At 32.2% G+C, this 20,971-nt stretch overlaps 1 protein-coding gene across 1 annotated transcript in view; it reads right to left on the bottom strand.

The window, feature by feature from the left end:
• Positions 1 to 20,971, bottom strand: part of ccdc85ca (coiled-coil domain containing 85C, a) — a 52,288-nt gene that overhangs the window by 3,952 nt on the left and 27,365 nt on the right. Inside the window, exons 2-5 of the mRNA XM_051133578.1 lie at positions 14,984 to 15,063; positions 9,121 to 9,225; positions 3,474 to 3,569; positions 1,605 to 1,703 (exon numbers count right to left, since the gene is read on the bottom strand). Coding sequence (XP_050989535.1) covers positions 1,605 to 1,703; positions 3,474 to 3,569; positions 9,121 to 9,225; positions 14,984 to 15,063 — 380 coding nt within the window. The remainder of the gene's footprint in view (positions 1 to 1,604; positions 1,704 to 3,473; positions 3,570 to 9,120; positions 9,226 to 14,983; positions 15,064 to 20,971) is intronic.

The following is a 20,971-nucleotide window of genomic DNA, read 5'->3' as shown; positions in this document are numbered from 1 at the left end:
CTTTTATGTTTTTATAAGAGGGGAAAATTAAGACAAACACAAAAAGAACAATTCTGGTAGATTTTTTATATAGATTTTATATATAGATTTTTTTAATAATTCTTAAATACTGGTTTGTTTAGCAATGACGCCTAATAAACCAACTTAAATTATATAAAAACGTAATAAATGTAATGAATGTATAAATTAAGTAAACATTGTAACAACAATTCTGGCAGATGTCTTTTTTTAGATTTTATGTATTTATTTATTTATTTATTTATTTAAATAATAAAAAGACTTCTTAGCCAAAAGTGCAAAGTATAATTTTCCTGATTTTAACACTTTTTGTGTATTAATTAGAGGGGAAATTGAGACCAGCCCAAAATACAACAATTCTGGCAAATCATTCTGGCATCATTATTATTATTATTTATTTTAATTTGTAATTTTTTATTTCAAGATTTATAATCCTTAAATAATGGCCTACTAGTAATGGCACATAATAAACCAACTCAAATTGGTAAATGTAAAAATATTTTCAAAATAATAATAATAATAATAATAAAATTGTTATTATAAAAATGACCATTCATGTACATAAACACCAATTTAAATTAAAAAAGTATTATTTCCCAAGACAACAATTCTGGCAAATGGCATTTTTTAGATTATTATTATTATTATTTTTTTTTTTTTTTTTTTTTTTCCAAAATGTATAATTCTTGAATTCTATAATTCTTGTTTAGTAATGACACCTAAGAAACCAACTCAAATTATATGAAAAAATCAAATTATGTATAAATTAAATTAAAATTGTAAAAAAATATATAATATTTAAAAATAATTTAAAATGATTTTTTGTTGTTGCAAGAATGACAATTCATGTACATAAACACCAATTTAAATAATAAAAAAGATTTTCCTGTTTCTAACCATTTTTATGTATAGTATTTATCAGAGTGGAAGTTGAGACAAGAACAAAAATGAAAAATTCTGGAAGATTTTTTTTTTTACATGCTTAGGGGAAGTTACATAAGCCACAAATATATATTAATATATTCTTTAATAATCTATTATATTAATATATTATAAAGTGAAGAATTCCCGAGTTAAGCAATGACTCATCATGCAGAATGAGCTTCTAAAAGGGGAGTTGGTTGGTTGGTTGGTTGCGTGGGACTAGGGACTAATTACGATCAGAAAAGAAAGAAGCCCTTGTGCTATCTGAGATTTTGCTTTTGACAGGCTGAGGTTCTCCGTGCAGGAACAGAGCACAGGTCCTACATACCAGGGGCCCTTCAGGGAGCTGATAAACCTGCATTGTTTCAGTGATCAAGTTATTTTAATTGCACAGACAACTGTGCAGTAAACACTCTGAGGACTTTTGCCAAGCCCTCTCATTAAAGTGGTCTGAAAGTGGGTCTCTGTTGTGCAACATTGCAACAGTGTCCTCAATCAAAGGCGATGTAATTATACACAGTGACAGGACAACAAACACATGGGAAAGGGAGCACAAACTTACAGCCCCTTTCTGTTAACAGGGTTTTATTAATGGACAAGAGGCAAGTAAGCTGGGGTTCAGGGTAGGGGGAAGCAGATGGGAGATGTTTCTAGGTACTCACATTACACATCTCTCTGACAATGGCTTTCTCTTTCTCACTGAGATCCTCCTCGTAGTCCTCCGGGATCTTCCTGTCTAGGTTCTCGTGGACTTCTAATACCTACAAGGCAAATGAACAGAGGTTTGATTAATGGTGCTTCTTTTTTTAAATTTATAATTTTTGAATATTGGCCTGTTTATTACTGTATATATTAAATTCAAATTGTAAAAAAACATTTCTAAAAATGTTAAAATATTGTTAAATTATTAAAAAAAATAGATAGTTCTCATAAGAATGACCATTCATGTACATGAACACCAATTTAAATAATAAAAAAAAGTGCAACCTATAATTTTATAAATTTTTGTATGCTAAAAAAATTGAAATGAAATTGGATTGAATAGAAAGCTATATATTAAAAAAAAACCTAAATTACTCAAATTAAAATGAAAATGTACACACACACACACATATATATATATATATATATATATATAACTTCAGTATATTTTATTAAAATATAAAAAGTATATATATTAAAATGTTTAAACTTGGCAACTAACTAAAATAAGTGTAAAATAAATTGCCAATAATTATTAAAATAAATATATTTAAACTTAAACTAAAATTTTTACTGAAATAAAATGGGATTGAAGCTAAATATAAATATATATATTTTTTTAAAATAGCTAAATTACTCAAATTAAAATTGAAATGTATATGTAAAATTTCAATTTTAGTTCAATTTATTATATATATATATATATATATATATATATATATATATATACATAATTATGAAAAACTTGGCAACTAACTAGAATATTTTTAAATAAATGAATAGTAAGTATGAAAATAAACTGAACTACTAAGATAACTAAGATGAACTGAACTAAGATAAACTGAACTGTAAGTCGCTTTGGATAAAAGCGTCTGCTAAATGAATAAATGTAAATGTAAATGTAAATGTACTAAAATTTCTGAAATAACTGAAATAAAATTGGATTGAGGCCAAAGAGGAAATATATATTTAAAAAATAAAAATAGTTAAATTACTCCAAAAAATCTATAAAATGTATATCTTATTTCAGTTATTTGCAAAGTTCATTTTAATATATAAAAATGAACTTTGCAACAAACTAAAATAAGATAAGAAAGCTAAATAGAAATCTTATATCTATAAAAAATATCTTTAAAAAAAAACAAATTAAGATATACATTTTCATTTTAATTTGAGTTATTTAGCTATTTTTTAAAGATATATATATATATATATATATATATATATATATATATATATATATATATACATATATATAAATATATATCTTAAAAAAATATCTAATATCTAATCTTAATTTGTTTATCAGTTTTACAAATGTTAGTATTTCAACTTATTTCAGTACCTGAAGCTAAATAAAAATAGCTAAATCACTCAAATTAAAATGAAAAGGTATTTCAAAAATTACAAAAAAGCTTATTTAAAATATAAATATATAAAGCACTGTGGCAGTGAGAAAAGTTCTCTCTAATTCCTTTTACCAAAAATGTAGGTTGTCTTTTAAAGAACAGAGATCCAACAAATCACAGAAAATCCTCTAGGTGGCAGTAAGTAACAGAAACACTCATAAAAAACAATCTTAAAACTTAAAACTTTTTAATGATTTTAAAACTTTTTGATGATTTTTCTACTTTTTACTCATAGACACTGAGGGAAAACAAAGAGAGGACAAGAAACTGAGATGAGGTAACAGAACTGTGAAATGAAACAAGCCTAATAATATAGCATAACATAACTCAGGATAATATTTTTATCATCGGTTAGTTCTGAAATTCAAACACAGCTTGTAAGCATTGCTCGATTTTGCAATTTATGCATCAGAATCTTACTTTCATGGCATGTACAACAGCTTCTGGTTTCTGTGCTGCCGGCAGGTATCCTGTGACGGGGGGCGGCAGATCACCTCCTGGCATCCGCGGAGACCCCTGTAAACAGATGGACACACATTCGTCACGATCAAAAATCACTCTCAGATTACCAGAAGAGATTCGAGCCCATGGCTGTTTCTCTGAGTCAACTCAGGCTCGAAATGGGTTAAAGCATCTCATTATAACTCATCTCTGCTTGGACCCCCTTCATGGGTACACATCAACAAAGAACTCTTTCAGTGCACGGGGTCTGGTGAGCCCCTGTTTAGACACAGTCCTTTGAGTCTCATTCTAGCGTTAAATCCACAACAATTGAGCTGGCATTTCAGCACCGGGGTCGGGAGAGGACCCCTGGATGGAAACTGCGATTCGCTTTTGGCCTGGGAGAACAGGACTGTGATGTTCACTTGCAGTTGCCAGCAGGTTTATTAAGGGCTAGAGCCGTGGGGACTTTACCCCGGACTGACCCGAGTACATCCCGAACCAATGCTCGCTGTCATGCATCGCCCTGCAGCCTGATTAGAGAAGCCCAGGAGTCCCACAATTCATTCTGCATGGATTCATTTGCCAGTAAAAACCAAGCAGCACTCGATTTATATGGATTTTTTAATAGCAAATGCCAGTATCTATTTAAGGCTTTACAATTCAATCTCATATGATAAAGTTGTACAAACTATATTGTAATTGAATTACATAAGATTAAATGTAAGCGATTTAATACCAATAAAAAAATAAAAAAGAATGCAAATTAATAAGATTAAATAGTAAGAAAAAGAAATATATTAATGAATACTATTTTGATTTGATTTTATTGTAAATATATACAATTCTGTTATTCATATATAAAATGTAATTAATATAAAAATAGAAATAATTATTTTCAAAATGTAATAATTTTTGATAAAGAAAAATATTCTATGCAATTGCACAACTACATACTGAGATGTCACGATAATATAATTGTTTAATATATTTAATATATTAAAATGTTAATATAGATATACATATAATAATAACACAAACATATGATTCTATTACATAATAAATAAATTCACAGTTATTACAAATTATACACAGTTATTTTGCTTGTGTAGACTGTAGATTGATATGAAAATAAACAATAATTGAAAAGCATATTAGCATAAGGCTCTGACATAAAGTGTGGTAAAAAAAAAAAGTCTAAATATTTTTTAGACCCATATATATATATAATATTTAATGCAACTCTCACTAAAAACTACAACTTTCATTTTCGCTAATTGTAATAAAGCTGAAAAAAAAAACGTAAAATGTATAAATATTAGATGAAACATTTAAACCTAATAAACTTAAAATTGAATTAAAGCTAAATATAAATATATATGTATATATATAAAAATAGCTAAATTACTTAAATTAAAACAAAAATGTATAAAAAACTAAATGGAAAAAATGTAATATAAATTAAATATAAAAATGAGTGCTGGGCAACAAATAATTGCGATTAATCACATCCAAAATAAACGTTTTTGTTTATGTAATATATGTGTGTACTGTGTATATTTATTATTATTGTTAAATAACATAAAATTATTATTATTATTATTATTTATTATTATATTTATTATTTATTGTGTGTGTGTGTATATATATATATATATATATATATTTACATGTATATATTTATATTCATATAATTTAGATAATATATAAATATATTTAATATATAAACATACCTTATTTTTCTTAAATATATGCATATTATTTATATTTCTATATATATAATAAATAAACACAGTACACACACATATATGCACACAAAAACTTTTGTTTTGGATTAATTGTGATTAATTGTTGCCCAGCACTAACAAAAATGTTAATATATATATATATATACATATTATTAGATAATTTAAACATATGATTCTATTACATATTAAATGAATTCACAGTTATTTTGGTTGTGTAGACTGTAGATTGACGTGAAAATAAACAATATTGACCTAAAAACACAATTTCATCAGATTATCGATTATTCAAAATAATCCATTAAGAAGCGAGTGGCATCTCCAGGCATTAATATAAAACAAGTGATCATCGCATTTGTTTGGAGCCCAGTTTTGAAACCCCGCCATGAGGAACATCTGTGTGATTGGCTAGTGTTCCCAGTGCTGTCACAAACAGAGCAGGTCTGACTACAGATGCAGCCAAATTCAGTCATTAAGATATTTCTATAGGCCTATTAAATCCAAGACCAACAATATTAGAAATTCTGAAGAGCCTTACTAATACCTCTATAAACTCCCACTGCTAATCTATCATCTGTTTAATCCGCAAAACGCATTGATCATAAACACCACTTAGAAATCACAATCAGATAACAGGCCATAGCCTGGATTAAACAAATCCAACAATTAGAGCACATGAATACAGCTGGGGCATACAAACTTACTCTGATGTGTGCAGTGCAATTCATTAAAGAAGACAGGAAAATGCAGATGTTTTAGGTTTAATGATATAGGTCCACCAGCCATTAAAAAACTAGCAAAATCTGGAAACAGTCTGTCTTTTTTCTCAATCCTTCTGGAAACAAAAATGTGTTTATATGTGCAGATTAAAAAAAAGCACTTGTGAATTACAAATAACAGTATTTGAAGAAGTTTGTGACATCAAAAAGACACTTAAAAGTGTAAAAGTTTGGGATCAGGGTTTTTTTTTGGAAATAAGTTAATCTTTTTATTCAGCATGAATGCATTAAATTGATCAAAAGTGACAGTCAAGACTTATAATTTTACAAATGATTGCTATTTCAAATATCTGCTGTTCTTTTGCTACATACTTACTATTCATCAAAGCATATAAAATATAAAGCAGCAAATTTTTTCAACATTGATGATAATACATTTTTGAGCACCAAGTCCGTATAATAACATCATTTCTGAAGGATCATGAGCCACTGAAAAATGAGGGCTACTGAAAATTCAGCTTTACCATCCAAAGAATAAAATATATTTTAAAATATATTAAAATTACTGTTTTTATTGTATTTTTGTACACGTACTGACCCCAAACTTTTAAACTGTATTGTATATAAACTAGGGCTGGGTTTTAACACAAATTTCACAATTCGATTCAATTATGCTTCACAAGCTTGCGATTTGATTCGATTCCAATTTCGATTTGATTCAATATTGATTATTTTGAATATATATCAGGTATAGTACATGTTAAATTTGTTCAAGGAAAAAAAATCTCTCAACTAATGCTGTAAAATATACTCAAGAGTCATTTGGTCCTATATCACCATAATATTGAAGGTTAAAATTGGCTGATTTGTAAACAAACACTTAAATTACACTCAATTAAGTTTTTATAATAAAGTTATATGGCTAAATGTTTTTTAATGTTTTTTCTTTTTTTTTTTTGAGGTAAATGTAACATTATGTGACATATTGTTTACAAGATATTATATTAATTTTCATCCAAAATAAAAGTTTTTGCGTACATAATATATATGCGTGTACTGTGTATATTTACTATGTAAATATAAATACATACATGCATGTATATATTTAAGAAAAATGTTTATATAAGCTGTTATATTAATTTTATAGTGCTGAGGAACGATTTATCGTGATTAATCTCATCCAAAATAAAAGTTTTTGCGTACATAATATATGTGTGTACTGTGTATATTTATTATGTAAATATAAATACACACACATGCATGTATATATGTAAGAAAAACATGTTTACAAGCTGTTATATTAATTTTGTAGTGCTGAGCAATGATTAATCATGATTAATCACATCCAAAAATAAAAGTTTTTGCATACATAATATATATGTGTGTACTGTGTATATTTACTATGTAAATATAAATACATACATGCATGTATATATTTAAGAAAAATGTTTATATAAGCTGTTATATTAATTTTGTAGTGCTGAGTAACGATTAATCGTAATTAATCACATCCAAAATAAAAGTTTTTGCATACATAATATATGTGTGTACTGTGTATATTTATTATATAAATATAAATACACACGCATACATGTATATATGTAAGAAAAATGTTTATATAAGGTGTTTTATTAATTTTATAGTGCTGAGCAACGATTAATCGTGATTAAGCGCATCCAAAGTAAAAGTTTTTGCGTACATAATATGTGTGTGTACTGCATGTATTATGTAAATATAAATCCACACACATAAATATATAGTGTCAAAAGTATCAAAGCACAAAGCTTATTGCTATTTATTGGATGGGAGGTGCAATACAATGTTCCATTAATTAAATGAAAACAGGCTAGACTAATCAATTCTTGGGATTTAAGAATCAGTATTGTTTTGTAAAAATAAGAACCAGCCCTGATAGTATTTCCACACTACATTTTAGTAGTGTTAATCATCTCTAAAACAGCTAAAGCACCAATCTGCTCTGATTACCTCTCCTCAGGTAACTGCTAACAACAGCAACTGATCTGTTCCCTTCTACGAACCTGATTATTGTTTCAGCAGCTCACCGCTGCATTATTTAGTGCCATCTCCCCCCCTGATTAAAGCGAAAGTTCAAAGCCATGCTAATGAAGCCATGAGCTCGTAGACAGGGCTGGGATAAAATAAGCCCAGCAGCCTCTGAGGACGAGACCCACGCCACTCTCTAATTGATTTCTCCTTCCTGTGGAAGCTGTCCCTCATATTAAAGTGGAGCAGCTGTGCGGTTTTGGCCTGTCATAGCTGATGAGTGCACTGATTAGTTAAAGCACCAGGTTCGCAGATGACCTTTTTCGAGGACATGAGTGGAGGGGAATAATGATGACGATGATGATGATGATATCTCAGGAGAAGAGAGGAATAGTAAAATAACCTTTAAGGACAGAACTTATGCAACAGCATTCAGTTCCATCCTGTGCAGCATTGTGAGCTTTGTCATTGGAAATATTAAACCACAGCTGGTTAAATTGTTCCTATAAGGTCATTTTTAGGTTGGAAAGGATATCTAAAACAAGGAGCGGATCAGTACTGAGACAGTCTCCAGCAGAGATCAGAGCACAACAAACCTCCTGCAATCCACAGGAAATGATCTATGAGCACAACATCTTTTGTTTGTCTTCTGTGCTACATATTAAAATACAAACAGTCATCCAAGTACAAAAAGAAAGCTCCCGGATTTCATCAAAAATATCTTAATTTGTGCTCCGAAGATGAACGAAGATCTTGCGGGTTGGGAACGACATGAGAATGAACCGTTTTTGGGCGAACTATCCCTTTAATGTTGAATTGTCCACTATCTAAAAATGTTTAAGAACCACTGAACAAGTAGCTCATATTCTTTCAAAAAAAAAAAAAAAAAAAAAAAAAACATGAGGCACTGTTGTCAACGGGACTTTACTCTGTCACTCAGGCTGATGTTTTAAGCTCCTTGGCATGGGTCAGCTCTCATCTGCTTCAACAAAGAGCAATGCAGAATCCTTAAACCAGCTGGAATTGCAACAGCTAATTGTTGTCAAATCTCCAAATCGGCTCAACACGACAAATCTTTTTAAGCTCAACTGTGATTTAGGTTTTGGCTATGATGCAAAATAACGGGGTCAAGTCAGATTTAATCAGCGGGATACATACATTCTGTAAGGTGTCCTGAAACTGGGATAGCGAGGAGAGCTGGGACTCTGAGTGATACAGGGACAGCCCCTTCCGAAGTGTCTTCAGATCCCCCATGTTCCCCTGCTGTGGAGAGAAGCAGAAATGTGTCAAACACAGATTATTTTAGATAATTAGAAGGATTAACAGAAATATCAGACACAAAAAATGGTCTGGTTCCCTAGATAAATCAAAGTGGGAACTAAAAGGGTCCAAATGTACAGTAACTGTATACTACCGTTCAAATTTTTGAGGTCAAAAGTTTACATACACCTTGTAGAATCTGCAAAATGCTAATCACTTTACCAAAACAAGAGGGATCATACAAAATGCATGTTATTTTTATTTAGTACTGACCTGAATAAGATTTCACATAAAAGGCGTTCACATATAATCCACAAGAGAAAATAATAGTTGAATTTAAAAAAAATAATCCTGTTCAAAAGTTTACATACACTTGATTATTAATACTGTGTTGTTACCTGAATGATCCACAGCTGTTTTTTTTTATTTAGTGATAGTTGTTCATGAGTCCCTTGTTTGTCCTGAACAGTTGAACTGCCCACTGTTCTTCAGAAAAATCCGTTAGGTCCCACAAATTCTTGACTGTATGATTTTGAGATCTATCTTTTCACACTGAGGACAGCTGACCCTGCTGGAAAAAAAAACAGCTAAAACCAGCCTAAGCTGGTTGGCTGGTTTTAGCTGGTCATCCAGCCTGGTCTTCGCTGGTCATAGCTGGTCAGCAGGCTAGTTTTAGAGGGGCTTTGGCTACTTCCTTAGCTGGCCAGGCTGGTCTTAGCTGGTCTTAGCTGATCATCAGGCTGGAAGACCAGCTAAAACCAGCTATTTCCAGTTTAAACCAGCTAAGACCAGCCTAGGCTGGTTTTAGCTGGTTTCTTTCAGCAGGGGAGGGATTCATATGCAACTATTACAGAAGGTTCTAACACTCACTGATGCTTCAGAAGGAAAAGCAATGCATTAAGAGCCGGGGGGTGAAAACTTTTGAATGAAGCTGAAGATTGAATATGTGTACATTTTTCTTATTCTGCCTAAATACAATATTGTTTTCATTTAATACTGACCTTCAGAAGTTACAGAAGGTCCCCAAAAGACAAAGTAAGTTAAATTTACCCTGATCTTCAAATTCAAAAAGTTTTCACCCACCAGCTCTTAATGCATCGTTTTTCCTTCCGGAGCATCAGTGAGCGTTTGAACCTTCTGTAATAGTTGCATATGACCTCCTCAGATGTCCTCAGTGTGAAAAGATGGATCTCAAAATCAACACAGCTGTGGATCATTCAGGTAACAACAACGTATTAAAAAACGTTGTTTATGTGAAATATCTTATTCAGGTCAGTACTAAATAAAAAATAACATGCATTTTTTATGATCCCTCTTATTTTGGTAAAAGTATTAACATTTTGCAGATTCTGCAAGGTGTATGTAAACTTTTGACCTCAACTGTATTTTAATGAATACTAAAAATAAAATTAATAATGTTTAAAAAAAATTAAGCAGTACAACTTTTTTCAACATTAATAATAATTAAAAACTTTTCTTGAGCACCAAATCAGCATATTAGAATGATTTCTGAAGGATCATGTGACTGATGATGCTGAAAATTCAGTTTTGCATCACAGGAATAAATTACATTTTAAAATATATTCAAATAGAAAACAGTTATTTTAAATTAAAATAATATTTCACAATATTACTGGTTTTACTGTATTTTTGATAAATAAATACAGCCTATGTAAGCACAAGAGACAAACTTCAGAGAAAATGTATTTTCAAAGACGTGTGGATGATTGCCAAAGGAAATGTCATTAAATACCAGAATGTGTTTTTCTAAAATGTCATAAACCTATTAGAATTTGTATGTGCATAGCAAACAAAAATGTCTATGATGTATAAATCATGCATACAAGCACTGATTATTTATCCACTAAAATATAAACGGAAAAGAGCATTGCAATTAGTTTTTTTTAATCTGTTCGTCTCTTCATGTGGAAAAAGTGTAGAAATCCATTCGTGCAACTAGAAAGATCCAAGACTGTGTGTGTGATTACAAGATAGTATCAAACTGTTTAACGCTCTCGTCTCTCTGACCACTAGTTAGTTCCTCATTAATGTCTAGTGGTTAACCAATATGGCCTAGTATGTGGTCTCATCAATAATCAGTTGCTGATGCTGATGCTTCATCAAACATCAGCTAGTTATTATAAGCCTCTGAGTTGTTAATATGACTTAATTTGTAATAATGAGTGGTCATACACTGCCAACGCAGAACGCGTCCAGACAGATTTACTTCCACTTGCTTTACTCCAGATTTTTGGCATGAGCCGGACGGTCGCTGAGGGACCCAGACAGCATTAACACAGCCAGAGTGTTTATAAATACAGCTGCTGCCTGACCTCGTCTTACCATCTCCTCTGGCCTTCAGTACTGATCAAGAAAACATTTAAACACTTTAAAGTGACAGTGCTGCAAATCTCATTGTTTTTAATCGGAAGAACATAAACCAAAACAATAATCGAGCATCTAAATGCTTGCAAAATGTGCTCAGTATGACTTAACGATTAAGATCTAGCAATCCAAGCACAAAGAAACCACCTCCACTTCTTTTATCACTACGGGCATAAAACTAGAAAAACAATGTTTATGATTCATAATAGAACAGAATGTGCTGTCTTCAATGTATCGGACTTCAGAATGATAACACAACCCCTGCAAAAATGTTTGCGAATGAAAAATGGATAGCGGATGGCACGTGAGATGATTTCCTGAGTGGTGATCTGAGAAGAGGGTAAAAGGTAGAAGAAAGCAAAGCAGAAAGCTCTGGAACTGAGAGGTAATGTCAGTCACGCTTCATAAATAACGACCTGAGAAATTTAGCCTAAAGGCACCTGTCTGAAAACTCTTACTGCTGCATATTTGAGTGTCACAGCCGTGAAATACCTCCTAAACAAGAGAAACCTTGTAAAAGGTCATGACCTTTCTTTTGTAAAACAGACAAAAAAATGAAAATCTCTCTACACAGTAAAGAATGAATGAACTTCCTCCATAGTAAAAGCATCTGTGTGTGATTATCCCCATTTTGGCTTGTCCAGTATGTTGATGGCTGTTGTGTGCAAACAGCTCACAAAGGGATTACTGGAGCTTAATAGAGGTTATGAACTTTTTCAGGGAAAAAGGGGTTGTTACAAAAGTTTGCTGCTATGTCTACATGTATAAGTTGCATAATTGTCCTACATGTGCTAATGAACGAAGCTAAGAAAAGAGTTTCTACTGAAAGGGTCTCATTTGATGAGAAATCTCATTTTCTGTGATTTTTTTTTTTTTTTTACATAAATGTTGTGTAAAAATGTAACTCTAAGGCATCTTTAAGAACTCAAAACTTTATACCCAATCAATACATATACAGTTAAGGTCTTACAGAATCTGCAAAATGTTAATTATTTTATCAAAATAAGAGGGATCATGCAAAATGCATGTTAGAATTTTTTATTTAGCACTGACCCGAATAAGATATTTCACATAAATGATGTTTACATATAGTCCACAAGAGAAAATAAGTTGAATTTATAAAAATTACCCTGTTCAAAAGTTTACATACGCTTGATTCTTAATATTGTGTTGTTACCTGAACGATCCACATCTTTTTTTTTTAGTGACATTTGTAGTCCCTTGTCTTTTCACACTGAGGACAACTGAGGGACTCATATGCAACTATTACAGAAGGTTCAAATGCTCACTGATGCTCCAAAAGGAAACACGATGCATTAAGAACCGGGGGGTAAAAACTTTTTGAATTCGAAGATCAGGGTAAATTTAACTTATTTTGTCTTCTGGGAAACATGTAAGTATCTTCTGTAGCTTCTGAAGGGCAGTACTAAATGAAAAAAATATTATATTTAGGCAAAATAAGAAAAATGTACACATTCTTCATTCTGTTCAAAAGTTTTCACCCCCCAGCTATTAATGCATCGTTTTTACTTCTGGAGCATCAGTGAGTATTTAAACCTTCTGTAAAAGTTGCATATGAGTCCTTCAGTTGTCCTCAGTGTGAAAAGATGAATCTAAAAATCATACAGTCATTGTTGGAAAGGGTTCAAATACACAAAAGATGCTGAAAAAACAAAGAATTTGTGGGAACTGAAGGATTTTTCTGAATAATAGCAGGCAGTTTAACTGTTCAGGACAAACATTGGACTCATGAACAACTACCACTAAACAAAAAAAAAACAGCTGTGGATCATTCAGGCATCAACACAGTATTAAGAATCAAGTGTATGTAAACTTTTGAACAGGGTAATTTTTATAAATGTAACTATTATTTTCTTTTGTGGACTATTATGTAAACATCTTTTTTGCGAAATATCTTTTTCAAGTCAGTACTAAATAAAAAATAACATGTAATTTACATGATCGCTTTTATTTTGGTAAAATAACATTTTTCAGATTCTGCAAGATATATGCAAACTTTTGACCTCAACTGTTCATACGCAAGTAATAATAAAAGGCATCTTCTCAATCTTCTCAACAACTTAGATTCAACAAAGACAAAAAACACTGGAGTGAAATGAATTCCCTTCTGCTCACAGTGTTTTACTGAGCATGCATAATTGAACACAGGTTTGACCCCATGAATGAGATCTTTGGCATGGACTGATGACCCTGCAGGTAACAACATTCTTCTCCTCTTAAGCCCTACATTACACAGCTAAACACAACTCGCTATGTGTTTTACTACCTGCTTGAGGAATACAGTGACTTGCGAGTTCCGTCAGCTAAATATCATGCAATAAAATGCTAATATTTCCTAAAGCACCAGCAGGAATGCCTTTGATCATCCATTCTTAAAGGGTACCAGGCACAATATAATACCCAGCACAAAGTTCACAATACTTGCATATTCTGAGATATCTCTCCTCAAAGAATTGAGTTATCAACGGAGGCAATAAAAGGAAAAGTGAGGCTTCATCCATCATCAGAGAATGAAAAATATGAAGAAGTAGCATTAGAATATCAGAGATGAGCGTATGCAATTAAACTGACAGCAACTAGTCACCTGTGCCGTCTAAATATATTGAGATGGATGTGCTATCTTTTACTATAAATCTGGGCTCGGAAAATGGGAGATGAAGACCATCTGAAAGAGAAAATTGTTAGTGACAGATCTGTATCTTTGTCTCATATAACTGTCGGTGCTCCAGGGCTTTTTGTTCAAAGCTCATAATATGAAAGTAGAGTCCTTTCAGCATCAAAGCTTTGAGATTCAGCCAGTTATACATGTAAGTCTTAGTGCAATGACATGCATTAAAGAAACAGTTCACCCACAAAATGAAAATTTCCTGAAAATTTACTCAGGCCAAGATGCAAATGAGTTTAAATTAAGCATCACATCACTTGCTTGCCAATGGATCCTCTGCAGTGAATGGGTACCGTCAGAATGAAAGTTCAAACAGCTGATAAAAGCATCATAATAATCTACAAGTAATCCACTCGACTCTAGTCTAACAATTAATATTTGCTTAAACAGTTTTGGGCTGTTTTTTTTTTTTTTTGCTTGTAAGTAGTGCTTGATCTGTGCATATTTCTCTCCTGATTCAGATGAGTCAGCTTTTTCGCAGTTGAATTTAGATCTACAAGACCATTTTTCACTCTCTCTGACCTTAGAATTATACTGGCAGATTAGTCAAATATACATGTTTCTGTACTAAAAAATAGCCTTTTAATGATTGATTAACTGTTTGGAATCTAAACTGGGAATGAAGCTTTGCGTTTTCATGACGTACCTTACTATCACATTCCCGGTAGAATTTACAGACTAGACTCTTACCTGGGATAACAATTGTTTGTTGTCATCCTCTAAAATCCGGACTTTAGTCTCAAGTTGGCGGATGTAGTTTGAAGATGAATCTGTACAAAGAACAAAATGGAAAAAAATAGAGAAAATTAGAAAATTCAGAAACTGGCAATTTTATACATTACAGTACATGAACTCACAAATCCTCTCATTATAACAAACAGCTTTTAAAGGGGTCATCGGATGCAAAACTCACTTTTACATGTTGTTTGATCATAAATGTGTGTTGGTAGTGTGTGTACACAATCATCCAATAATGATAAAAATCCACCCAGCGGTATGTTTTAGTCCTTATAAATAATATCCGCTTCTTGGCTGTGTGACGTCACAAAAACACAGGCCGCTCCCACAATAGTTGATTGACACTGACGTTTTACCTTAGACCTGCCCTGAGTGAGCTGTTAACAGTGCGACCACCATTGTTTCGACACCAGAACAGGGACGTAGACAAGAATGGTTCCTAAACTATTAAGGTGTTTTGTTGTTGGATGTAATAATGATCATAGCAGTTGTCATTTACTCCTGACATCTGAGCTGTTGAAGACGCTGAGGATTACTTTCGTTTTTGAAGGGAATGCGCCCCACGATCTACATAAATGCGTCTATGTTCACGCAAATCATTTGTGATCCAGCCTTACCTACAGAAGAAGTGAGTATAAGGGTTTTGTATGAATCTTTGCAAATCGCCTGAACTAATAATGTGCTAGTTAGCAAGTTTCACGGTTAAATGCAGCTGAAGTAAACAGGGCAGCTCGTCACCCCACAAAAGAGAGGGGTGGGCAGAGCTCATTAGCATTTAAAGGGACATGCAACAAAATGGGCTGCTGTAAAAAGAGCTGATTTTGACAAGGTAAAAAAGGTGTTGAACACTACCATTGAGAAATTTTAACCAAAGTATGTTATAGACTTCATCAAGACCCTAAAGAATCATATCAACTTGTGGAAAGTGGGCATCCGATGACCACTTTAATGAATATTAAGGGAGTTTGCAAATATGATATTGATACGACAGCTCAATAAACAAGAAGTTAATATTAAGTGACTTAAATTGTCTGACTATAACACTATTGCCTGATTTTGTTCTATTTCGTCAACGGAAATAGTTTCAAACAAAGTCACAGCTAAGCCGATGAACATCTCCAAGCAAAAACAGCCCTGTTTCATTTATGAATGAACGTGCATTTTTAAACGAATCTAGCGAGTCACTGATTCAATTACCCATTCATAAAGACTTGCTTCATTCCTGAATGAATCAGCTGTTTGAGCGAATCAAATGAATGAATGATTCAGTGATAAAATCAGTGACTTGCAGCCACCTACTGGCAGTTTTAATTTCATTTTAAAACTATAATTAAAATATAATTTAAATGAGTGCTTTGAAACACGAAGCGTTATTCTATGTGTTGATGTAATTTCAACTGAAACAGGAAGACAGGGCGGGACATATCCAGCAGTCCTGCCCCCTTTTTTAAATAGCCAGTAGTGTTTTGTTTATATCACAGCTTTGGTCAGAGCGGCTGGGTAAAGCTGCATTTGACAGCATATGACAGCCACAATCACATCTATATCACATTATCTGTATAAAAAATAGCATTTTGTGTGGAAATCAAATGTGTCCGATACATTTTGTGGACTGCGCCAACTCACGCACATGATCCTCTTTGTGCTATCGTGTGTGCGCTGTGGTACACAATGCGAAACCAGACTTCATTTTCCCCAACGGAATGCATATTTACACTGTCTGAATCGTTCCCTATCCCCTATAACCATTTACTGTACAGAAAATACAAATTCTGTAAACAAGTGACTGATGTCAGCTGCAGCTTGACCATCTATTTATAGTGTAGGGGGGGCGGGACACTTTGGATTCTAGAGAGCATTTGATTGGACAGAATGCTTGATGAGAAACTGAAGTGCAGGATGATGTCATCAAAATCGTTGATCCATATTGGCGGAAGTTAGAGACTGTAAGTTTTGAATGCTTATTCCTTCTAAATGCGTGTTCTGTCATTGTTTTGGAGTATACTAGCTTACAGATAACCTTAAGGCTAACATATTCATACTAAATGCCAAAAAACTTGAATTTTGATTTCATGGGGACTTTAAAACATTAATCTCAACATGAATTTATGATTTTAATTGGACTCATGCCACCTCTGAGAATCATTAAACGTCTTAAAATACACCTACAAGACACTTCTTCTGTGCCACCTCTGTAGTACAAATTAATTTTGTTAATACTGATTTCATATGATTATTAACTTATTCTTTCTTAATCTACTTGTTCTTATTCTGTTATCTGAATTTGAATTTTTGAAAAGCTTATAAATATAACTGTTTGAATTTGACATAAAAGATGACATACTTTTAATAAAATTAGAAAAATAACATTACAATGGTTAAAGCTCCTGTAAATCACTTTAGGGAGTCAAATATCACCTGAATCCTGAAATTTTATCTGAATTTTTGATCAGAATGCACTCCTGAATTTTCTAAATTAGGAGCGCAAGTGTTCCTAAAAATAAAAGTAAGCATAGAGCCCTGATTCCTCTTATTTGCAGTTCAATCCTTTCAGCTCAGGACAGTTAATAGAGTCAAGATGATCAGCAGTCCTGTGTGGTCCGTGATTTTTCAGCCAGTGTGATTGTTTTGGCCCTCCTCGAGTTTCTCCAAACATAATTTCTTATGTTATGAAAACCGTTTTACTGTGAAAACTCCCTAAAAGCGATTTAGTCATCCCGGAATCGGAGTCATTTTGAAATAGTGCTGCTTTCTATTAGGCACTGACATACAATACCATATCCCAGAATGCACTGCGGCTACATGAGTTAAATAGAAGACATCTGTCAAAGCAAAAGAAAGATGCTGAAAGACGAACGCTTTGCACAGTTCACATCCTACATGATCACATAAAGGCTTATACTTTCAAGAGCTCATTTAGACAACAAAGAAATCTCAAATCAGGAAATCTACACAGCCTTTGACACACGCTGCTGCTTTCATTTAAGCCATCTGACGTTCGTCTCGAACCGAATCAGACGTCGAAGAAACTAGAAGCAAGGGTAAACAAACTGATCTCATGTCTGTGAAGTGAAAGCCAATGAATCAGGATTTTAAAAAAACAGATTTGGAGTAGTGGTAGAGGAGGATCTTGAAGTGTTTGGTCTTGCGTGTATGCTGCATTCCCAGCATGCCTTTTATGACCTTTCGGTGATGGAGGGCCTGCCGGCCTGAGGAGATGCAAAAAGGAGCATGTCTGTCTCGTAATTTTATGTTGAAAATCCCTAAATTTGTATTACATACTCAAAACCCTCCTAAAAGAGACTAAGAGGTACTTAGTTATTTAAACATACTAAATATACTAAACATACTAAAATGTATACATACAGTCATCTGGCCAAAATCGCAAAATAAACCCAAACAGGGTGATCCAGACCCAGACACAAAATACTAAGGTATAAAATAAAATAAAAAAATTATTAAAAATAAATAAATAAATAAATAAAAATAAAATAAAATACAACAATAATAATACAATAATAAAACAATAAAATATAAAAAAAAAAATAATAAAAATGAAATGAAATAATAAAATAAAATAAAAAGTGAATGAAATAAAATGAAAAAAATGTAATAAATGAAATAAAATAACAAAATGAAATGGAAATGGAAAAAAACAAAAAACAAAATGTCAAATAAAATAATAAAATAAAAATGAAATTAAATGGAATAAAATTTAATGAAATACAATAAAAAATAAACAAAAATAAAAAACGAAATACCAAAATAAAATTTAATTAAATAAAAAAATGAAATAAAATGAAAAAAAAAAATTAATTCTAAAATAAAATAAAAATTAAATGAAATAAAAATTAAATGAAACAAAATAAAGTGTAATAAATAAAATAAAATAAATAAAAAAATAAAATAAAATGAAAAAAAAAATCTAAAACAAAATAAAATAATAAAATAAAAATACAATTAAATTAAATAAAAATAAATGAAAATAAAATTTAATTAAAAATAAACAAAAATAACTGATAATAAAATAAAATATCAAATAAAGTAACAACGTAAAATGAAATAAAATAAAAAACAAAATAAAATATAAAATAAAAATGAAATGAAATAAAATAAAATCTAAATAAAACAATATTTAAAAAAAAAAAAATAAAATAACTAAATAAAATAAAATAAAATAAAACAAATATTTTATGTAGAAAAAAACAAGACAGATGGGGGAATAACAAAACAAAACAATTTTATTCAGCTCTCATTATGCAAATATATTTGCTTGCCGAATGCAGCAGTTGACCAATCAGAATCAAGTGTTCCAAAGAGTCATTTATTACATAATTATAATTCCTAGTTTCTTTCTATTTGAATTACATAATACAATGTCAACAATGCAGCTTCTGTTTTTTAACCACAAAAATAAGTATTGCAAATTCCAGAAGACAGATATCATCATGAGGGTGATGTGGGTGCCATGCATTGGCATCATTCAGGAGCAAAGACTGAAGAGATTAACTTAGTTTAAGAGTATGCACACGCTCACATACACAAACAGAGTGTGTGTGTCACACAGGAACTGAGTAAGGATTTTGTGATTATACAGATAAAGGTAACAGAGGCCTTCAATGACAGCAGAATGAGTCATCATCATTAGGATTTCTTGCTTTCTTTCTCTCTTAAAGACCAAGTGCCTCTTTAATGACTGAACCTTAAAATTATATTTTATATAGTACCATATTAAATTATTTACATTGCACAAGAATTAAAATAATAAAATGTACTAATGTACTATTTGTTAAAGTTTATATTTGTTTATATTTCATACAATACATATTAAACGTTTGAAGTCTGACATTTTAAAGAAATTAACAAGGATGCATTAAATTGATCAAAAGTGATCGTAAAGACTTCTAAACAGCAATTCATTTCCTGAAAATTAGTTTCACACTATCACTCTTCAGAAAGATGAAAGATGGTAACAACATCAGTCAAGGATGGGCCGTCCAACCCTTTGAAATGAGATTCAAAGGCTTGTCTCCTGTGCCCTTTAAACCCAGAACTAATAAACCATGGCCAATCCTTATTCTCCAATCAATCATCTTAAGCATTCCCTCGCCATTTTGTATATTTCATAACGGTGAAATCAATAATCAAGACTGTTATCACCACTAGGTGTCACTGCAGCCTCTTACTTGCATACAGTATCTGATGATCCTCTAATGAGGAGCACCAAATGATTCACTGTTTGTTTTTTATTCATCTTTTCTTTCTGACAACAATACATGCATGAAATTTGCAATTTGATTGGTAATTTAATTTAAATAACTCTGGGATGGACACATGTTTATGGGCCCACCAGAACCGTAGTGGTAAGTGCTTCGTTAATCCTCTTTGCCAATCCTTGTGACCCTATAATCTAACTACAGTACATCTGATCACCTGACGCACAGCCAAGCTGATTAGCGAGGCTGTCTACATAGCCTGACCGGTTCTGCCACGTACATAACCCCATGGCGTTCCCCACCTCTGACCGGAGAAAGACGGAGCGGAACGCTCCACTCCCTCCCGCTCCATTCACAGCCGGAGAGTCTTTTATCTCCGCATGGCTGCAATGCAGCAGGAACTCTTTGAACATGCGAGAAAATAGTTTTCTACACCCCTCCGTAATGTTTTGTTGGGTAGCCCACAGAAATGAGGCATACGCCCAGATTTGAATACAACCATAATGGACAATTGTACAAGCTTTCAATTGTTGACAGTGGAAAAAACGAAGGGTATTATGAAACTTACACACATACACATTCAAAATAGACAAAAACAAACGCCCCCGGGTTATCACACAGAGTTTGACGGGCGACACAAGACAACCTCGGTGAAGTAAGCTTTAAGGGACTGTCGTGAGAGAACGTCGCCCACCTCTGCTCAATTAGACATTCTCTGCCGCAC

This window comes from Labeo rohita, chromosome 17 (genome assembly GCF_022985175.1).
Source record: "Labeo rohita strain BAU-BD-2019 chromosome 17, IGBB_LRoh.1.0, whole genome shotgun sequence".
Taxonomy (NCBI): Eukaryota; Metazoa; Chordata; class Actinopteri; order Cypriniformes; family Cyprinidae; genus Labeo; species Labeo rohita.
Note: the sequence above shows the minus strand (reverse complement) of the source record. Positions and strands in the feature narration are given on the sequence as shown.